This window comes from Ascaphus truei, unplaced genomic scaffold (assembly GCF_040206685.1).
Source record: "Ascaphus truei isolate aAscTru1 unplaced genomic scaffold, aAscTru1.hap1 HAP1_SCAFFOLD_1964, whole genome shotgun sequence".
Lineage (NCBI taxonomy): Eukaryota > Metazoa > Chordata > Amphibia > Anura > Ascaphidae > Ascaphus > Ascaphus truei.
In genome coordinates, this window is record NW_027454870.1 from 18,452 (window position 1) to 40,773 (window position 22,322).

Here is a 22,322-nt window from a genome sequence, read left to right on the forward strand (position 1 = left end):
ATAAATATGCAGTTATCCTTGAAATACAGTATACAGTCATTTTTTTTAAACGTTATCACAGTGTGCCATTTTAATGTTCTTAGATTATATTGTATTCCCTTTCCTGTTTTTTTTTTGGGGGGGGTTTACATTTATAATCAAAACTTCTTAAAATCTTAATTTTGAACAACAAAAGAAGAGTCTTTCACATGAAAGCATTGTAAAGATAATTTTTTCTTACTGTGTGATATTTGGTGGCTACTTTTAATCGACTGAGTCATAATAGCAGCAAAACGTGACAAACCCTACATAGTTTTTTTTTTTAAATAAATTTGTTTTGTAGTATTACATAATACTATCTGCATTTTTTTAAACTCCTAATGCAATTTGTAATGTATTTTTTATATAGTAATCATCGCTTGACTGCTACAGCAACAATTTAGAAAGTCATACAGTATCCACTTCATCTTTTGAAACAGGCTCTGACCTTTTTGAGCTCTGCCCTTTGGCAACAAAGTATCACAAATAGACCTGTCACTGCCTACTGCTCTGAAAACTGTAACAATAATGTGTTACACTTAGTAATATAATGTTACGTATCAGCTGCAGCATTTCACAGGCTGCAGCACAAAGTTAGAAGGCGGCCATTATGTTAGGCACACAATCAGTCAAAGATGTTTACAGATTTATAACAGGAGCACCAAACGATTGCCAGCTTAGGTAAGAATATAGAATGATACATTGTCACAGGCTTTACATATAAAAAGGGGAAGCAGAATTGCTTCTTTAATATTAAGTCCAGATCCACATACGCGTGCAAAGCTTTCGCAAGTGTGCTAAAGTTTTAACACCCTTTCGTGCATATAGTTTACAATAGGGGGAATAAAGATAGAGTCATCTGACCATTTAGCTGTATTGCCAAAAAGCAACACCTTCGAATCTAATGATAAGCGAATGTTAGGTATTGTGTGGATAGGTTGTAGTGTCTAATACCCAAACGTCCTCACTTTGTAACAATTCCTTAGGCAATATAGGAGATTTGCTTCTAAATAGTGGCATTTAGGACAGAGCGGACAATCACCAGTTTCTGGTAAGTACAGTGTTTTTATTTTGTGACTTATTATTGCCAGCATTGTTAAAGATGTTATCCTAAAATGATCAATGTTCCAGTAAATATGTGCGTAAAACGGAGTTGCTGCATTCTTAATGGTCATTTTATTATTTCTGGTGGCGGAAGTTGTTTTCCGTAGGAACACATCACCAGTTATATAATGGAAGTCAATGGGAAAATAGGGTTCGATATATGGAATTTCGCATTACAGACAACTTTTTCGGAATGTATCCGTACCACACATTGAATACAGTTTGCATAATACCATTTAATAATAATAACATGTTCTTGTATAGCACTGCTAGTTATAGGTAGTGCTTTATAGAGACGTTTTTCAGGCACAGGTTCCTGCTCCATGGAGCTTACAATCTATGTTTTTGGTGCCTGAGGCACAGGGAGATAAAGTGACAAGTCACAAGGAGCCGACACCAGGAATTGAACCAGGTTCCCCTGCTTCAAACTCAATGCCAGTCAGTGTCGTTACTCACTGAGCCGTTCCTTCTCCCTTTGCCCTGTGCGCAAATTCGCGCACACATCTGCCTTGCCATTAATTCCGTGTCAAGGATGCTAGAGACGGTTGCTGCTTATTGTATAAAAGAATTAAGCGAAAGCGCTTCCATGTCTTTGCAAGAAAACTGACATTAATCTACATCAAAATATAGCAGATAAAACACAATATGCAAAAAGGATGCAAAGCGTTGTGTCTGCAGGGCAGTAAATGCAAGTACTGTATATATGAAACATTTATCGGCTCTTTTAGCACATTTAAGAAATCTCGTTTGCGTCTTTGATTTCTGGAAGTACTTGAAATATGTTTAATCCTACCGTGTTTGACCATAAAAGCAATTAAACTGACCCTCGGTTTGTAAAAGCCAACTTCCTTTATTTTATAGCTTCTCTTACGGAACTGGTTTCTGTCTGAAATATGAGAAAGGGCGTAGACATAAACCCTAATGGTAGGAGCCATCCCAATATATAGTGAAGGACTCCAGTATAATGATGACTATACCTTATTGTCCAGAGGTCATCGTCCCTTTTTAATGAGTGTATTCCTGTATTGCAACAATCACGCTAGTGTCTTTCACAGCTACCGACTTTACAAAATTCACCGTTCTTCTTCCCACACGTTGGACTATCTGTTGGGGTCTGCAGATGGAGAATGGTATTACAAAATATTTATAAGCACCATTTAGCAGTATCAGTAGTGCTAAATAGGTCCATATATTACTACTCTGCCTATCTTCTCCATGGTCCCTCAATAAATATTCCACAGTGGTCAGTCCACCACTTAATCCTGGCCTGGCTCACCACTTTCAAGACCTCATGCCATGTGCCTTTGCTGAGGCCCACAGATGACTTAGGCTGGGGCCATGGTGCCGCAGACCGTGCGGAGGCTGTGCAGTGACCCGCATGAAGTGGGTGCTTTCCCTGGCCATGAGGATGGGCCGTGGGGGGGGCGGGCGTGCCGAGGGGCATCACGGAGCTGGTTCGCCCTCATTGGGCGAGCCGCTCACGTGAACGACCTGTTGCGCCAAGAAATCAGTTTCAACTGATTTCTCGTGCAACGCACGCCCCCTCCTGCTTCCGTGCGCACGCCACATGGACGCGAACACTGCCTTAAGGCAGTCTGATCGCACAGCATGCGGACGCCTCCGCACTGTCTGCGGCACCATGGCCCGCATCCTTAGTTACCATGCTTGGTGACATGGACATGTCCCGAGATGATGTAGCCAGACTGTAGTGATGAGGCCCTTCCCTCAGCATCATTAGCATTGAACCTTCAAAGCTCTTTTTAGGCCTCACCTTGACCCCACCTTTTTTGCCCATTCAAAATATGCCGATAACCTGAGGGAGAGATTGACCAAGTCCATTGCTTGGTAACAGCCAGCGTTATTGGCCGTGCAATGAGGGCGAACCAGCTCCGTGACGTCACTGGCCCGCCCCCTGACACTCCCCCGGACGGCACGCTAACCAAGGCCAGGGAAAGCACCCGCTTTCCCTCAGCATCAGCGCGCCTCCGCACGGGCTGAGTCACCATGGACTCAGTCTTAGCCTAGATCACTTATACTACTGCTTAAGAGCCTACAAATTAACAGAACAGCCCAACACCGGGTGAGGGCTTCCTGACGTGGCTGACACGTACAGTGGAGGTAGCTTTTGTAGACATGGCACGATTTTTAACACGTCACCTATTGATTGCTGGAGAAGTTTGCATCTCACTGGCTGCCTCACAGCTGAAGAGGTTAATGCCTCAGATAAAATAATGTGCTGTGATGTGTCTGTTCAGTGTATCCCATCATTCCCCACGTATCCATTACTAAGTAACCACTGCTGGAATATTCTGCTCTCTGTATCTGTTCTTCTCAGAGTCACCAGGAAGCAGCACTTCTTGTGTCCATGTTTAATATCTCTGTGGTCTTGTGAAACGTGTCCCACTCTGACAGGTGGAAGTCAGGATTTGGGTTTCCCGTACAGCACAATACATTTGTTGTCAAAATGTGAACGTGGCTGTTCCAGTGAGAAACCTGGCAACATTGTTCCAACGGGAACAAAATGGTTTTTGTTCTAGGAAGAACAAATATGTGCCAACGCATTAAATGTGGAGAACAGTGTCCTGTGGCACTCAAATTCAGTGACAGAAGTCAAATAGACATGTAAAGTCTTTTGAATAATGCAGACATAATGCACAATGTTTTGGGAGATCCCTTCTTCAGGTAGTAACGCGTACCATGTTCACACCTGAAGAAGGGTTTTGCCCGAAACATTGTGCATTATGTCTGCATTAGGCTGAGTCCATACAGACTTCAGCCGTGCGGAGGCGTGCGGAGGCTGAGGGAAAGCGGGTGGTTTCCCTGGCCTTAAACCGTGCGCCGTCCGGGGGCGTGTCAGGGGGGGGGGCTGTGACGTGACAGAGCTGGTTCGACCTCATTGGGCGAACCGCTCACGTGACCGGCCCTGCGCTCCGGCGAGCTCAGAAACCTAAGATTTGTTAAGACACACGCTTCCCCAAGCGTGCTGACGTGTGCGCGAGCCCCTGCTACAGCCGCTCTCATTGCGGCTGCAGGGGCTCACTCCCGAGCAGCAGCGCGCCTCAGCACGGGTCAGCGCCTAAGCGCTGACCATGCCAGAGGCCTTATTCAAAAGACTTTACATGTCTATTGTACTTTTGTCACTGAGATTGTGAGCGCCACAGGAAACTGTTCTCTATCTAAAAAAGCGGCTATCACCATATTTCTCTCGGGAACCCCTTATAATTTCCCCATGGGAACCCAGTGTTCCATAGAACAGGGGTGCTCAACTGCAGTCCTCAAGCCCCCCCAACTTGTCAGGTTTTCAGGATATCCCAGCTTAAACACAGGTGGCACAGGTCGAAGACTGAGCCTCTGATTAAGCCACCTATACTGAAGCAGGGACTGATTTGAGACACCTGTGCTGAAGCAGGGATATCCTTAAAACATGACCTGTTGGGGGGTCCTGAGGACTTGAGTTGAGCACCCCTGTCAAAGAACACAGGCTGTCAAAGGAAACTGTTCTCTATTGAAATCTGTGGAGCGATTTCTACTGGGATTCTCTCTTTCCTGCTAGAGCAGCAGCCGCCATTTTGAAAGGAGTGGAGTCCGGCCGCCATCTTTAGATTCTTTTAACGTATTACAAATACATTTTTGTATTTACAACAATATTTTTTTTTTTTTAAACCTTGCACTGTTGCATTGGATTTATCGTCAAAGCATGAACCATATCTCTGCCAGAGCGGCCAGCCACGCATTGCAGACCCTTCTGGCAGAGAAAGGGATAAATATCTCTGGAAGCAGGGGGTCCCCAGAGCTGAAATGAATGCAGTTCAGCTCCGGAGACCCCCTTGCGCCAATCCAGTGAACGAAAAAAAACAAAAAAAAAACATGAAACCTGGATTGCTGCTTTGATATGTTACATTTCCGGTTCCTCCTTTGGGCCAAATTCAAGGAAATTGCTGATTAAACCTCTTACGGGTCACACCATTTTTTTTTTTAGCCAGGTACATATTGTCACCTCAGTGTTTGTCACAGACAATGGGAAAAGCCTTAAATCAATAACGAAACCCATTTTATTGGGTATTCCAAATACCTCTTCTCCTGGTCGCCCCGTGCAATGTATCTCCAATGTATTGTACAGTGTCCAGAGCTTGTGGTGGAGAACACGCGCTTGATAAGGCTGCGTCCATAGAGGGGGGAGCAGTGCTGAACCGCGCTGACGCTGAGGCTCGCCTGCTGAAGCCTGTGCGATTTCATGGACAAGCAGGCGAGCCAGCGTGCGCGATCGGGAGGCGGGGCAGTGACGTCGCTGGGCCAATAGCCCGCGACGTACCGACGTCAACATCACGGCACCGTGACGTTGACGCTACTGGGCTGTGAATGGAGGTTTGCAGCCGACAGCGCGCTGAAAAACAGCTTTGGCTGCCGGCTGAAAAATCCAACTCCTCAGCACGCCTGCGGACGCTCGCGTGAGCCCCCTCTAAAGACATCCTCATTGAGGATGCCGGGGCTCAGCGCGGAGCATCCGCACGGCTCAGCGCTGCCTGTCCTTCCATGGACGCAGCCTATGGCTCCAAGCTGCACCTCAGTGTGCAGACAGCATGGGGGCGGCCGCGTATCTCTGTCACTCACTGCGGGAGCTTCCAAAGTCACGTCCCACAATGCCTTGCCGCCGTAGATGCAAAGCATTGTGGGGAGGGACTTTGAAAGCTCCTGCTGTACTTGGTAGCTATACCCCCCACACTCTGGTGCAGTTGGGGGTCTTACTGAGAGCGCAGCCCCCACACGGGGCTCAGAAACACCACTATACTGCCTGGGAGATGCTATTACATATTTATTTCTGAGAACCAATTGGAGACATCTCCCCCCCCCCATCCCCCCTGTGGGGAAATCGCTGCTCTAGAGCAATAACACCAGTCAAAATATGATGCAGACGAACACCTCTCAACAAAGCCAGGAGCACGCCAACCCGGACAGGGTCATGGAACGCAGTAAGTGACTCTTCATTACTATTACCGGAGCTGCCCCAGGGGAATTGGCAACATATATATGCGGGGTTGTATACATAGGGGTCCGGTGCTGGGTGAGAGACCTCCCCCGGTCACCCCTTCTCCTTCGCTAGGCCACTTCCCTCATTAGGGGTTCAAGGTGTTCACCATAAGCTTCTTTTACTTATTCATCTATATCACTGCTCTGAATCCTGAATATCCGGATGCATTTGTAAAAGCCATATATTATATACTATTGGAATACAAACTCTGCAGCGCTTGTCATTTTGGGGGGACCGCTTACCCCAGTTTCCTCTTCAAAATATGATGCAGTCCTGGAGTTATATTTGTGTAGATGCAATATTTAACGGAGCAATGTGTTTCAGGGTCTGGCAGTGAAGGAGTTAAACCGAGGCAGCCACGAGTTGTATTTTTTAGGTTGCTTGATGGTGTTTACAGCAGGGCCACCAACAGGTCAGGTTTTAAGCATATATATATATCCCACCTTCAGCACAGGTGGCTCAATCAGTAGCCCGGTCAAAGACTGACCCACTGGCTGAGCCACCTGTGCTGAAGCTGGGACTGATTGAGCCCCTGTGCTGAAGCCGGGACTGTTTTGAGTCACCTGTGCTGAAGCAGGGATATCCTTAAAACCTGTCCTGTTGGTGGCCCTTGAGGACTAGAGTTGACCACTCCTGGTTCAGAGAAATAAACGCAAAGCATATTTAGACCGTTGGTGATATTTGAGATGTGAGCACTTTTGATGGTTGCTTTTTTTATATGTATGTTTTGAAGCTGCTTTTAACATTGTCTCGTCTCTCGCAGCTGTTCAGCGAAAAAATAAGTGGAGCAGAAGGAACCAAACTTGACAGTGATTTTCAGGAATTGGAAAGAGTAAGATACGCGTCTTTGTCTGGCAATAATATGTGTTTAAACAGCAGCCCCGGCTTTTTCTGTTGATTTTTTTTGTTGTAACAGGATTCGAACCCGGGGGGGGGGGGGGGGAATCCTCCAGAGATAAAACTTACCGTTTAAGGCGCCAGCGTTTTCTTCCCTCACAGGGAAATCAAAATGGCTGCCAAACAGCGGGCCAATAGGAAGCCGCAAAGGGACCTTGCTGCTTCCTGTTGGACGGCGATTGGTTCCATCTTTAACGAGAGCAGGAAGTGAACCAGCGCCTCCAACTGGAAGTATCCAGAGAACCAGGACGGTCTCCGGAGCTCGACCGTGTTCATTTCTTCACAAGGATACTTACCTCCGAAGGTACTCTCGGTACTCCATACTTCCATCTCCCGCGGCACGTTGTCCAATAGGAAGCCGCGACTGGTGACATTGCCGCTTCCTGTTGGAAATTCAAACCTCCATGTTGTTTACACCGCCGAGGACGCTAGCGGGGGAACCTTCGGATGTAAGTATCTCCGGAAGCAGGAGGTCCCCGGAGCTGAAATGACCGCAGTTCCCACTTCCCAGCTAGAAAAATATATATATATAAAAGCTGTAGGTGGTAACGTAACTTTCAGTTGCTCAGACAAACCCTGTTGTGTTTTTGTTTCAGAAATTCGACATCACCAATAAGGTTATCGCAGAGCTACTTTCAAAAACGACCGAATACCTGCAGCCAAACCCAGGTAAAGCGACCCGGCACACATATTCATTTACTTACCGGTCCCTGTGGGCAATTAAACAGCCACTTAAAGGAGCAATATCTTACATACTTACCACCTTTTTTTATTTTAAAATTGAACAGAATGCCATTTTTAATGAGTTGTAATTACTGAGCATCCTTTGATTTCTACTGAAGGTTTTAGCCACCTCCCCAGCAGTGCAAGATATTTGCAACACTTTCCTGTTTGTGATCATTTGTTGCCAATATTCCCAGCAGTTTGAGCTGCAAGCTGTAACAATAGATAATGTTAAAGTAGTCATATAAGGATACATTGTAGCTGCTGAGTTACACGGACTGAAGGGTTGATTGAAACTGAAAGGCGGCCATTTAGTGAGCCCTGCGAAGCAGGATCTTTACTGATTGATCACGGGAGAACCAATCGATTGGTAGCTTCGGTAATTCGTTTTCAATAACGGTAATCAGAGGCTGCATATATTAAAAGAAAAAAAAGATTTTTTTTAAAGCTGCTTGGATTGTTTAATATGAAGTCCCAACGTTATACAGTATTCTTTTCTTTAATAAATCAGGTGCAGGTTCATGCAGATATCAGACCCTCTTAGTATCTGTGGACTCTGCCCCCTTGTGGTCTCACTTGGCTGTGGTTACATGTGGCGCTAGGAGTTGGGGATGAGTTATGCACTTGGCATGTATTATAATGGGATGTATCAAGTTCCCCAACTCTCTCACAAAGACACGTTCGTGGCAGTAGGTTCGGACAGGTCTGACCTTTCATGAATATATCTGGCTAATAGAGGGGTGGGCAACTCCAGTCCTCAAGGGCCATCAACAGGTCAGGTTTTCAGGATATTCCTGCTTCAGCACAGGTGGTTTAATAATCTCCTGCTTCAGCACAGGTGGCTCAATCACCCCCTGCTTCATCACAGGAGGCTCAATCAGTCCCTGCTTCAGCACAGGTAGCTCAATCAGCCCCTGCTTCAGCACAGGTGGCTTAATAATCTCCTGCTTCAGCACAGGTGGCTCAATCATCCCCTGCTTCAGCACAGGTGGCTCAATCATCCCCTGCTTCATCACAGGAGGCTCAATCAGTCCCTGCTTCAGCACAGGTAGCTCAATCACTCCCAGCTTCAGCACAAGTCACTTTCAGGCCTTTTACTGATTGAGCCACCTGTGCTGAAGCAGGGGTATCCTGAAAACCTGACCCGTTGGTGGCCCTTGAGGACTGGAGTTGCCCACCCCTGGGCTAATCCATCTGGGTCCTGTGTAGGAAACGTGACACTCTCCACGTCACTGACACGTTGTGATATATGTTTAAGCATACAGAGCAAAGCTGGGGATGTTAAACACGATGTCGAAGATCAGAGGACAAGTTAAAGCTACCGAATACCCCCAGACAGAGGGGCTGCTGGGAGACTGCATGCTGCGCTATGGGAGAGAATTAGGGGACGAATCAGAATTTGGTGAGTCTGGGTTTTTTTTTTAACCCCCTTCAAATTGAGAGGGGCCAGCAGCTGCAGAGCAATGTGTTGCTGGCCACTTTGTATGTATACTGTATATATGTATAGCTTTATTTATATAATGCCTACGGTCTACTTAGCACTTTACAGAAGAGACAATACAATAAGTGCTGGGAGGCGTACAGAGGCAGCAGGCGAGGGAGGAAGTGCAGTAGATGGCAGTGCCTGGCCTTGATGGTGGGTAGGTGCAGTAGATGGTAGTGCTTGGCCACGATGGTTGGTAGAAGCGACTGTGGGTTTGGGATAGTGTCCATGAGTAGAGGCTATTGAAATGAAATCTCTATAATATATATCAATATGAAAGAGTTCTAGAAATGATAACTCCAGTTGAACTCCAGAGACACTTAAAGCTGCAGACCCAGCAATATCCTACATGTGTGTTTTTAAAAATAAAGCAGTGCTGTACTATGAGAAAATACTTGTAGCATTTTTTCTAAAACAACTCTGAATTACATTTGTAATGTATTATAATGTAACAAGCCTTTTTTGTTTCTATAGCAACCATTTACAAAGTCACAGATACTGAGTCAATACTTCTCTGCAGTCATTTAGTGAACTCCTGAGCCGAAACTTCGCCGATCAACCGGCAGCTTAGCTAATTACTTATCATTGTGTGGATTGTATTGATGCGCATATTAAAGGGGGGAAGAAAAAAAAGGCAGCTTGGACTGCTGCTTTAAGAAGGGTGCACAGCTAACTTTGCCCACATGGGGGATATTGTTTCATCCTCAACCTGTGTTCCATACAGAAGCAACTAACCAGGGGTGCGCAAACCTATCCCACTGCGACCCACTGCGACCCACTGCATGCCCCCGCCCCCCTTACCTTGGCTCAGGCGTCATTTGACGCTGCGTTGGCATGACCATGCATCGCTGGAAGCCAAGGTAAGTGAGTTACAGAGGCCTTGCGTGGCCCCCCGGCATTGAATTAAAATGCCTTGGGGAAGAGCGCGGGACCTCTGTAACCGCCGCGCCCACCCAGTAAAATCTTGCGTCCCCCCCAGTTTGCGCACGCCTGTTTTAAGCTCTGTTATATCAGGGTTCATGACGTTACCTAATGCAGGAACGGACTTCATGTTCTCTGAGATGGCATCGTACATTATCCACAAAGCTACAAATATATGGAAAAGTCAGCATCCGAAGTACATCTCATTAGCACGGGCTCCACGTCACGATATTGTAGGATAATGCTGCACTCTCTTCCAGTAATATGACATTAGGTCAGTCTCGGCGTTACGTCTATCCAGACCCTGAAATAGGTCTTGGGGAAGAAAGATAAAGGAGAGGAATATAATACCGGGAGATAACATTATGTAGAGCAGGGTTATGCAAAACCCCCGTGGGGTGCAAGATCTTTTTTGGTGGGTCGTGGCAGTTACAGAGGCCCCGTACTCTTCCCCAAAGCATTTAAATGAAGTGCCGGGGAACCGCACAAGGCATCTGTAACTCTCTCTTACCTTGACTCAGACAACTTCGGCGACGGTGTCAAATGACAACATGGTGTCACGGGACGTCACATGACCCACGATGTCATTTGTCGTTCTAGAGAAGGTAAAGGGGGTGCGAGCATTTGGGTTAGAGCAGGCAGGGGAGGGGTGCAGGGCAAACGTTTTGCGCATCTCTGATGTAGCGTATAGTACCCATTTACTTTTATACCTCTCTAAACACTGCTTGAAACAACTCGTGGAGAGACACCTGAGATTCCTGGGAGATATGCTCATTTACATTTAAACCTCCACCACTAGCCCAGAGTGGACCAAGGTGAGACCGTTTGCTGTCAGAGAGACCATCGGCACATTGCAAAGTGGTTCACTTGAAATGAATGACGCAATATGTACCCTTGAGAAATGACTAAGCGCATGGTATCGTATTTTATATTCCTTAGGTTGTGTATTTATTAGCTCATCAGTGAAATCTATACAGGTATTGCAGATACGTTTCCAATTATTCTAAAACTAGATATCTTTATTACAGAGAAATGTATGTTTTCTCCAGTACTTCGCCGTTAGTTCAAATTAAAAAAAAAACACATGCCAAATTAATGAAGAAATCTTCAAATATCCCATGTAAACCGGATTTCCTGAGACCATTATAGTCAATTATATAATATAGAGGGCAGGATATGGAAAATGTTTCACACTTATGGGGGGAAAAAAGTAAAGACAAGGGAGTCTGAAAGCAGACTGTCCTGGGCAGAGCACAGGAGACAACACGGGAGCATACTGAGACATTAGTGAGTGCTGCTGGACCTCTGGCACTTCCAGGTCATGGGGTCGCTCCTGGGCGATCCCATGACATAACTAGGCATGGATGCCGGAAACAGAGGTAGAGGAGGCTCCACTTCTATTTCAGCCAGTCTGGCCGCTCCTTTGGGGCGGTTATCCCGATTACCCCATAGAAACCGAGCGAGTGCTTATGCCATACCTTGTACGTCCGATGGGCCTCTGACGTACAACCGCCCATGCCATACCAGGTACATCATTAGATCGTCAATGAACTATCGTGAGTCTTGCGCTAGATCTTTGCAATAGAAAGGATGAATGGATCTGGTGTACAAACCGCATATCAATCAGTTCCTTCCTTAATCAGGAAGCGCCTTGATAGACGTCGGTGAATACATGAAACAAATGGCGGAAGTGAAGGACTCTCTCGACATTAATGTCAAGCAAAACTTTATTGATCCTCTGCAGTCTTTACAGGACAAAGACTTGAAAGAAATCGTGGTAAGTATTTCCGATATACTGTATATATTCTGCCATTTGATGTTTAACAAAGCGTTAGAATCTGCGGAAATATACAGCATGTAGCGGTTAAACCAGGGGTGGGCGACTCCAGTCGTCAAGAGCCCCCAACGGGTCAGGATTTCTCTGCAGTGAGCAAGGATCGACTTCGCAATCAGATTTCTATGCACTTTATATTTAGATTTTGTGATTTGATTTGCTATGTTTTCCACAAATATTATTTTACCAACTTGCCACCTTTATACTCTCTGTTTAACCCGTAAGTTTTAAGCGCCATCTTTTCTGCGTAGCACAAGAATAAAATACTACTGCTATTCTCTTTCCCCATTCACCATCCAAACAGCTGCGATCCTACCATCTCTATATTCTGACCTGCATTAACCCCCCGGCAGGAAAGCGCAGAAGTAACGCCTTCGTTCCGCATTGCGTTGACGCCCCTCCGGCAGCGAAGCGGTTAAAAAGTGAGCTTTTCTGTTTTTCAGTATCATTTGAAGAAACTTGAAGGGCGCCGTTTGGATTACGATTATAAAAAGAAGCGCCAGGGGAAGATCGCCGACGAAGAAATTCGACAAGCAGTAGAGAAGTTTGAAGAGTCGAAAGACCTGGCTGAAGGGAGCATGTTTAACTTCTTAGAAAATGATGTATGTATGCATGTATGTATGTATGTATGTATGTATGTATGTATGTATGTATGTATGTATAAAAGTTTGTATTTGATTAACGAGTGAAATCTCCTGCAAGTTTAAATATCCCGGTCACATGACGCGGGAGACGTAAACTTACCGGAGATACCGGCACCCCTGGTGGTACCGGAGGTACCGGCCTGTACCTCGGGAAGCAGGGGGTCCCCAAACCTGAAATTAATGCACTTCAGCTCCAGAGACCACCTGCTTCAATACTATGTTCTCAAAAATTAAAACACTTAATTACCTTAATGGCTAACCGCTGAGGTAATGAAGGTGTTAAATAGCTTTACTCGGTTTGTTGGTAGTAGAGTGGGTGGCTAAAGCTTGCGGTTGCCCCAGGGTGGGTGGTTAGGCTGCCAGGCAGGGTCATGGGAGGAGTTAACCTCTTCATTTGAAGGTATTAACCCCTCCAGTGAGGCCTAACCACCCTCCCCGGGGGCAACTATGCCCTCTACCACGAACAAACCAGTTCCTGCTATTTAACCCCTTGATTACCATAGCAGTTAACCACTAAGGTAATGAAGCTGGGCTATAATGTTATTACCTAGGATTGAAGGCGGGGTTCCCTGGAGCTGAAATGAATGTGGGTCCGCTCTGGAGACCCCCCGGAGTGAATCCTCTTTAGTAAAAAAAATAAAATTAAAACTCCGTCAGATGCAAATCGCAATTCCAATCTCGCCACCCTTTAGGTAGCGAGAGAAAAAAATGCGAGTGTGTAACCCGCGAGGTGCATCCCGGAGCTTTGTGAATAGCAGTTGCTGGCAAAAATATGCTCGTTTGGGCATTTTTGGAGCTACCACACGGCTTGTAATAGCCAGAGTGCTATGGCTCGTTAAAAAAAAGCCGTTTTCAAGCGATTTTGCCATGTTATCGAAGCTTTGTGAACAGCTACACAAGCAATATTGCTCGAAAAATTTAAGTTTAGTGAATAAGCCCCTTAGGCTCAAAATATAGGGAGATGATTTTAAATACTGCCCTCTAGTGACACATTGTTAAACTATATGTCAAACAAAAGTATCACTTGTGACAGGGTTGCCACCACACCGGGTTTGACGCGGAGTCTACGGGTTTCGGCCACGTATCTCCGGGCTACGGGTTTACCTGTGAAATCTCTGCACGGGGCCTCGCCACCTCCCCTTGCAGGGTCCCGTCAACACGGCTCCGGAAGTCACGTGATGTCACAGCGTCGTGTTGCCGTGACAACGGGACATCAGGTGTCGCCTCGGTCCCGTTGTCATGGCAACTTGACACTGCGACGTCACGTTGTCATGGCAATTTGACGTGGCGGCAGCTTGCTGACGGGACCTCGCTTGAGGAGATACCGCTGCCGGAGAAGGCAAGATAAGTAAATATATAAATAAAATTAATACATTTCAAAAATTACATTTAATTGCAAAAAGTCTCCGGAATCGTCTTCAACAGAAGGTGGCAGTCCTGACATTCACATGTCTGAGACAGGTTTGCAGTCCTGCTTTTTCACCATGATCTCCTAGCATACAATGCTTCCACTGCAGCTAAGGATTCTGGGAAATATGAAAATGCGCATGCAGTGTCACCTTTTAAACTGCTCTTGTTCCAGATAGAACAAGTCAGCCAGCTGGCAGTATTCATAGAAGCGGCATTAGACTATCACAAGCAATCGGCTCAGATCCTAGAAGACCTTCACAGCAAATTACAAAACAGGTGAGAGTAACAGCCTTCCATTTCAGCGCTGGAAAAACGACAGACCTCATTGGTCAGCAGGTGGTGTATTAATCAGTGGCGAATTTCCCATGAGGCCCGATAGGCCTAAGGCGGCAGAATTTGGAGGCAACATGCGCGTTCTGCTAATTGCGCATGCGCACAAGCAGCCGGAAAGCGCCGATCATGCAGGCGCGGGCCAGAATGCAAAGTGACATCACGGTGTCCCATTGCCATTGCTACGGATGGCGCGGCGTTGGACGAGGAGGGCGGCGCAACGTAAGTGCCTAATCGCGCCATTTTTTTTAAATCCGCCACTGTGTATTATACAATAAATACAGTGAGGGAAACTGCTTAACGTTTATTAATATCTCAACTACAATAAACAAAATCCACCTTATTTAAATAAGGAATTGGACACAGAGATCATAGAGCCAAATCTGGACAGTATTTAGGCATATTCTAAAGCAGCGGTGCGCAAACTTTTCTGTTTGCGTCCCCCTGTCAGCTCTCCCCCCCTGCTGGCGCCCCCCTTCCATTACTGGCTCTGAGCTTTGGCAGCGTCATATGACGTCTTGTTCGGCATGGCAACGCGTTGCCTTTGACCCCGATGCCACGTTGTCATGGCGGCGCGTTGCCGAAGAGACCAGGTAAGAGAGACTAACAGAGGCCTCGCGCCTCCCCCCCCCCCTGCATTTAATTAAAATGCTTTGGGGAAGAGTGCACGGCCTCTGTAACCGCCACGTCCCCCTCCCCCCCCCCCCGCCCCTAGAAAATCTTGTGCCCCCCTGGGGGACGCCCCCCCAGTTTGCGCACCCCTGTTCTAAAGACATGGGCTGAAGGCACGGCTCTGTGAGTAATGTCACTGCAGGTGACCCTGGCTTGAATCCCAGTGTCGGCTCCTTGTGACCTTGAACAAGTCACTTTATCCCCTTGTGCCTCAAGAGCCACCAACAGCTCAGGTTTTAAGGTCATCATTGACTCAGCAGGGATATCCTTAATATCTGACCTGTTGGTGGCGCTTGAGGACCAGCCCTGTGATATGACATGGTGTTTCTGAGACTAAGCGCCAGTTATAAATGTTTACCCTTCTCTTGTGTATCCACACTAACTGTTCTATCCCCAGGGTTCTCCGAGGTCAACGGGATTAATAAGGTTCACAACGGTTCCTCGAGCGGCAGCAGCGGATTTGAAGAGCCGCCACCCCTTGGCACTTACATGTGGCGGGTCCCCTCCCCCCCTCCTCCTTCCGAATCGCAGTGTCAAATGACGCCGCGGACGTCGCACATCATCGCCGCGTTGCCATGGTGTCATGACGTCATTTGTGATGCCATGGGATGTCCCGACGCTGCGAATCGGAACAAGAAAGAGGCTGGCAGCAAGGAGGCGGCCGCCACAGGTAACTGCCTTCCCATCAGGCCCGAGGGGCCCCAAGAGCCCAGCAAATGTGTACGGGGGCGGACATTTTTCCTGCCCCAATATTTTGCCGCCTATCGGGCCTAACAGGAAGTCCGCCACTGCTGAGAGGGTATTATATATATTTTTACATGCACTCTGTAATTGACTATTTCTTTTAAGATTCTAGTAAAAACATTTTGAAATCCACATTATTCTCTTGTTTTCCTGTTGCCAGATTGTTACTCTGAATAGCACTGAAAACAAAAAGCTGTTCTTGTGTCTTGAAATTGACATTGGGAAAGCTTAGCATATTGTTTTATGCTTTCAGAATAAACACAGCATCCACTCGCCCAAGACGAGAGTTACCACCGAGAGCGATATTAACTGCAACCTTGGAGTCCACTCAAAAGCTTCTTCACAATGGCCTTTCCTGCAGTTCTTCTGTCACATTGTCAGGTAACGGTGGCATTCTGTATTTCAAACAGGAGCATACAGTAGGGCGCCCCTTTACGGCGCTCCGCTATACGGCGTTCCGCTCATACGACGTTCCGCCAATGTATACCCATATCCATTAGGTTCGGCGCTTGTTCCGTTATTCTGGCGATTTTCGGCATGACGCGCACAGCAGCAAAGTATCCGGCTGTCACTAAACAACAGTTTTAGCGCCTGCGCAACTCCTTGTCAGATGCCATTTGTCAGCGAAACTGTCGGTTTACAGCTCTGCATCTCTGTTTTCAAAGGTACAATACAGTACAGCAGGGCCCCGCGTTACGGCGGTTTCCGCTTTACGGCGGCGGCCTGGAACGGAACCCGCCGTATGAGCCGGGCCCTCCTGTAGTTACATAGTTACATAGTTACATAGTAGATGAGGTTAAAAAAAGACATGCCTCCATCAAGTTCAACCTATGCTAGAATTTAGATACTTTATCCTATATCCGTACTTACAGTGTATTGATCCAGAGGAAGGCAAACAAAAACCCCAGTGACACATCATCCAATGATATCTCAAAAGGGGAAGAATAAATTCCTTCCTAACTCCCAATATTGGCAATCAAATTACTCCCGGGATCCTTCCCATGTTTACTTATTAGGTACTAGCTGATATACCCGGCGTTGCCCTGGCGTGGAAGGGCAGGGGGCATGGAGTGGAAGGGCGGGGGGGGGGGGGGAGGGGCGTGGAAGGGCGGGGGGGAGGGGCGTGGAAGGGCAGGGGGGGGCGTGGAAGGGCGGGGGGGGGGGGCCCAAGGGGCGTGGAAGGGCGGGGAGGGCAAAGGGCAGGGAGGGGCGCACAGCTCGGGTGCAGGTAGGGAGTCGGTATTGCTGTTCAAGACGATCTAACAAACGCATGCGTGAGCTGCCATTTGCCTATTGGGCGATATGTCCTTACTCGCGAGTGTACTTAAAGTGAGTGTCCTTAAACCGGGGTATGCCTGTATATTGTTTAATTCATTGCCATTTTGTATAAAACTTGGTATGTTTAATATCTGCTGAGTTGAATAGTATAGGGCCATGAGTTTGTAATCAAATATTAGTTAATTAGTAAAACAATACAATAGAGATCGATCTTAAAAATTAGGAACACAGCTAATCCTATAGTTACTTAGTGAAAGAACAAGGGAGTTTCGTAAATCAAAATTACGATAGGTATCTTGTTAGTCTTTGAAGAACAATGGATAGAAGGATGTGAAGGCATATTGCTTTACATATTAATGATTGACTGAAGACATATGTAGCCTAAAGCCAGTAAAATGGCATATAAGCCAGCATCAGAAATGTATATGCAGAATCATTATCATCAAACTGCAGCTGAATCATTTATCATCAACCAAGCTAAGGATTCTCCACTCTATAACCCAATTCTATATGTCTGCCTGAACACCTGATGTAACAGACTGAAATGAGGCCGTATAAGAGTGTTTTCTATTGTCTCTGAATAAATTGACAAAAGAACTGGACCGTGGACTATTTGATATATCACTGATAAGGTGGGACACTTATTTGCACCCATCTAACGAAGCAAATCTTCACTCTGTACATTATCTAGGTTCGACTGTGCACTTGGACCAACCCTGTTGCAGAGCCGTGTATGACTTTGACCCAGAAAACGAAGGTGAACTTGGGTTTAAGGAAGGTGACATCATTACTTTAACTAACCAAATCGACGAGAACTGGTTCGAAGGCATGGTCAGTGGGAAATCCGGATTCTTCCCCATTAATTATGTTGAACTGGTGGTACCTCTTCCAGAGTCAATAGCAGAATAAAACTTAAGACCATTTCATCTCCTCAAAGGGGATGTCACAAAAACGTTTTCAATGTGGCATTCTGTGAACGCCTTGCTACTTAAGAGACTTACTCAAGTATGACTGGCTGGAGTATGAAGTCACTTATTTCAATACAGTATGTCTCATCTCTTATGTATTTATTTTATATTATTTTATGGGGGGGAAAAAAATGACATCCTGTTACATGAATATGTCAATCTATTTTTGTCCTCACTGTTGTATGAAGAATTCTATGTTTTTTCATAGGTGACTAATTATACTTCCTTCACGAGCAGACTTCTTTAGAAGGATTTTTTTTTAATAGCTCGCAAAAAGTGTTATTTAAAAAACTGTGAAGATATCAGTAGTTTCTAGAAAGTGTCTGCTTCTTTAATAAACCTTTAACTGTGAATATTCTTATATGTGTTGAACAATATTCATCAAGAGTAGAGTCGTAAATGCCATGTCTTTTTGACCAAATCTAATAAATATATTAGTAACTTGAGTTTCATTAACGTCCTTTTTTTTTTGGTTTCCAAAACGTTGGTAAATCAGTGTTCTTTTATCGAAGTGTATGTTTAACTCTTAAAATGAATAATTGTTTGCAGACAATTGGACGCAATAAAAGTTGGAGTTCTTGCCATATTGCATCAGGAGTACCTAGGCAAAATAAATAAATAAATAAACTCATTTGCTAGCATTTTTAATGTAAAGAAATCCAACTAATACAAGTACGGATGCACAACTAAATGTATTTAATTCTCATTTCATTACATAGTGTCAACATTATACAAGGAGAGAATAATAATAGAATACAAAGTGAAAGGAGTAGTTTTCACTGTCGACCTCTCTCGCACCTTATTTGAAAATTCCCTTATACAACGTGCAAATCGCAGATTAAACACCAAACAAAATTGCTAGACTTTTTAAGGTTTAGACAAAAAGTAACTGCGCCATATTGCAAATTCTTGCTCTTTAATGAGTAAGCCCCATAAAGGTGCTTTACTAGCAAACATTTGGTAGCCAGAGCAGATTCGAGCAGCACGAGGATCAAAAGACAGCAAAAAAAAAAGACCTGACAAGTGTTATTTGGTTTTTGGGGACAGCAGTGGGTCATCGTGCATAGCTGCATATTCATGGTCTTGGTGATGTCAGACTTCTTGCAAACAGCAGATTATGAACAACCATTGTTGCACTGTTTCTTACAACTTTGTACAGGTCGTGTATTTTTCCTCCATATGTAGGGTGGACGTTAGAATGTAAAAAAAGGAACATTAACTAATGGTGAGGGTTACATAACTGTAGCCAATTTTTTTTTTATCATCTATAATAATGGATCAGTATTCCTGAAAGCACTCTATTATAAGTTACTAGCTGATATACCCGGCGTTGCCCGGGATGTAAATCCGTAATAGGTAGTATTATTTATAAATCGTGGAACAATAGGTGACTATTTGTTGGAAAGGTTGGATAATAATGTTGAAAAGAAAGATGGAAGAAAATGTAATACGATGTTGTATAAAAATGGTTTATTGTAAACACACCACAGTGCAATGTATATTTTGGTGACATAAGTGATGTAAAAATGTGAGGCGTGTGTCCTGCTAGGGTGTGAGCGTGTGTGAGGCGGCGGGTGGGTGTTCAGTACGGGTGGCGCGTGGGTAGTGAGTGCTGGCTGTGGGTCGGGGTCCTGCTAGGGTGTGAGGCGGCGGGTGTGTGGCGAGTGCGGGTGACAGCTGGTCAGTGATGTTGTTGCGTAGGGGGGGGGAGGCGGCAGGTGGTGTCGAGTGTGGCGGGTGTCTTGAGTGCGTGCGGCGGCTGTGTGGCGCAGGGGTGTGAGCGGTGGGCGGGTGAAAGGCAGAAGTGCAGGTGGGCGAAAGGCAGAGGCGGGAAGGCGGCCGAAAGGCGTTGAAGGAGGGGAGGCGGATGGGTGGTGAGGAGTTGTGTGGGGAGGTGAAGGGGGGGGGGGCGGAGGGGAGGGCGAAGGGGGTAGGTGGGAAGGGGGGAGGTGAAGGTTGTTGAGGGGAGGTGAGGGAAGGTGAAGGGGGGGTGAAGGGGAGGTTGAGGGGAGGTGAAGGGTAGGTGAAGGGGGGGTGAAGGGAGGGTGGAGGGGAGGTGGAGGGGAAGAGGTGAAGGGGGGTTGCCGGGAGGTGACGGGAAGGGGGGAGGTGGTGGAGGGGAAGGGGGGAGGTGGGGGAAGGGGGGAGTGAAGGGGAGGAGGGGAAGGGGGGAGGTGGGGGAAGGGGAGTGAAGGTTAAGGGGGGGTGAAGGGGAGGTTGAGGGGGGTAGGTGAAAAGGGGTGACTGGAGGTGAAGGGGGGGGAGGTGAAGGGGGTGCCAGGTGGAGGGGGGGTGACAAGTGAAGGGGGGGGGTGACAGGAGGTGAAGGGGGGGTGACAGGAGGTGAAGGGGGTGGAATGGAAGTGGGGGGGGTGCGGGAGGTGAGGGGGGGAGGTAAGTGACAATGTATCATGTGGCCGCTTGCTCCACCTTCCCCCAGTGTTTGCCTGTCGTCTGTCCCCCCCCCCCTGAAACCTTCCGTCTGTCCACCCCCCCCTGAAACCTTCCGTCTGTCTCCCCCCCCGAAACGTCCCGCCTGTTGTGGGCCGCTCCCTCACCCGTCCACCTGCTCGCTCACTCACCCGGCCGCTCCCACGTGGATGTGAGGCGGGAGGCAGCGTGTTGTGGCCGCTCCCCCGCTGTGTCCCGGGCGCTCGCTCCGCTCCCCCGCTGACTGTAGCGGCCGGGGTGTGAGCTTGGAGGCAATGCGGGAAGGGAGACACAGGGGGGGGGGGAGTGTGTGTGTGTCCTTTGGCCCGTCACTCCGCCTCAGGCCAATGAGAGGTGTGCGGGGGCGGGCAGGCCAAGGGAGCCATCTCATTGGCCTGAGGCGGAGTGACGGGCCAAAGGTCCAATGTGATTGCTGCTAGGGACAGGACAACCAGACACGCATACAACGCTTTGACAAATATATAGATAGATGGTCAGTAGATTTATTTATTTATTTATAAAATATTTTACCAGGAAGTAATACATTGAGAGTTACCTCTCGTTTTCAAGTATGTCCTGGGCACAGAGTAAAACAAATAATACATGGTTACAAGTACAGTTACATAAATGAACAAGGTATACATTATAAACAAGACATTGCATGCACAGTTAAAGAAAATATATATTATGAGCGTATGAAACAGTTACAGACCAGATTAAAGTGTGAGACAGCCTTAGATTTGAAAGAACTTAAGCTGGTGGTGGATATGAGAGTCTCTGGTATTTTGTTCCAGTTTTGGGGTGCACGGAAGGAGAAGGAGGAACGTCCGGATACTTTGTTGAGCCTTGGGACCATGAATCGTCTTTTGGAGTCTGATCTCAGGTGATAGGTGCTGCATGTGGTAGGGGTGAGGAGCTTGTTCAGGTAGCTGGGTAGCTTGCCCAGAAAGTATTTGAGGGTGAGACAGGAAAGGTGAACTTTGCGCCTAGACTCTAGTGATGACCAATCTAGTTCTTTGAGCATTTCGCAGTGATGTGTGTTGTAGTTGCATTGGAGAACAAAACGACAAATTGAATTGTAGAGGGTGTCAAGTTTGCTAAGGTGGGTTTGAGGAGCCGAGCCATATACTATGTCTCCATAGTCAATAATTGGCATTAGCATCTGCTGTGCAATACGCTTTCTGACCAGGAGACTTAGGGAGGATTTGTTACTGTAAAGTACCCCTAGTTTGGCATAGGTCTTGGTTGTCAGGGTATCAATGTGCATCCCGAATGTTAAGTGGGAGTCAAACCATAAGCCCAGGTATTTAAAACTAGTGACAGGTGTTAGGGTGGTGTTAGCGTTGGTTCTAATCAGGAGCTCAGTCACTGGAAGCTTTACAAATTTAGTCTTGGTCCCAAATACCATTGTTACAGTCTTGTCAGTGTTTAAAAACAATTTGTTTTGGGAAATCCAGTTTTCGAGTCTCAAAAAGTCAGACTGAAGTATGTGTTGAAGGTCAGAGAGGCTATGGCTGTGTGCATATAGGATTGTGTCATCTGCATACATGTGTATTGAGGCTTCCTTACAAGCTGTGGGAAGATCATTAATGAACACTGAGAAGAGTAGGGGCCCCAGAACAGAGCCTTGCGGGACACCACAGGTGATATCCAGGGGGTTGGAGTTAGAGCCTGAGATGGATACAGGTTGGGATCTTCCTGATAGGTAGGACTGAAACCAGTTTAAAGCATGTTTCCCTATTCCAGAGCTCTGGAGTTTGTTAAGCAGGATAACATGATCAACTGTGTCAAAAGCCTTTGCAAAATCTAGGAATACTGCACCAGTGAGTTGTCCCCG

At 46.6% G+C, this 22,322-nt stretch overlaps 1 protein-coding gene across 6 annotated transcripts in view; it reads left to right on the forward strand.

Annotated features, from left to right (window-relative positions):
• LOC142477120 (endophilin-A3-like) overlaps positions 1 to 18,501 on the forward strand; it is a 31,936-nt gene extending 13,435 nt beyond the window's left edge. For 2 of the 6 annotated variants that reach the window (XM_075582173.1, XM_075582174.1), the window contains 9 exons: positions 1,005 to 1,069; positions 6,915 to 6,983; positions 7,645 to 7,717; positions 9,030 to 9,173; positions 11,819 to 11,952; positions 12,453 to 12,611; positions 14,236 to 14,339; positions 16,063 to 16,190; positions 17,779 to 18,501. In XM_075582173.1, the coding sequence (XP_075438288.1) occupies positions 9,050 to 9,173; positions 11,819 to 11,952; positions 12,453 to 12,611; positions 14,236 to 14,339; positions 16,063 to 16,190; positions 17,779 to 17,996 (867 nt within the window). In that variant the 5' untranslated portion in view covers positions 1,005 to 1,069; positions 6,915 to 6,983; positions 7,645 to 7,717; positions 9,030 to 9,049 and the 3' untranslated portion in view covers positions 17,997 to 18,501. Of the gene's footprint in view, positions 1 to 405; positions 1,070 to 3,993; positions 6,093 to 6,914; positions 6,984 to 7,644; positions 7,718 to 9,029; positions 9,174 to 11,818; positions 11,953 to 12,452; positions 12,612 to 14,235; positions 14,340 to 16,062; positions 16,191 to 17,778 lie in introns of those variants that run through there. The other 4 variants (XM_075582177.1, XM_075582176.1, XM_075582175.1 and 1 more) reach the window with 3 other exon arrangements.
• Positions 18,502 to 22,322: the final 3,821 nt, after the last annotated feature.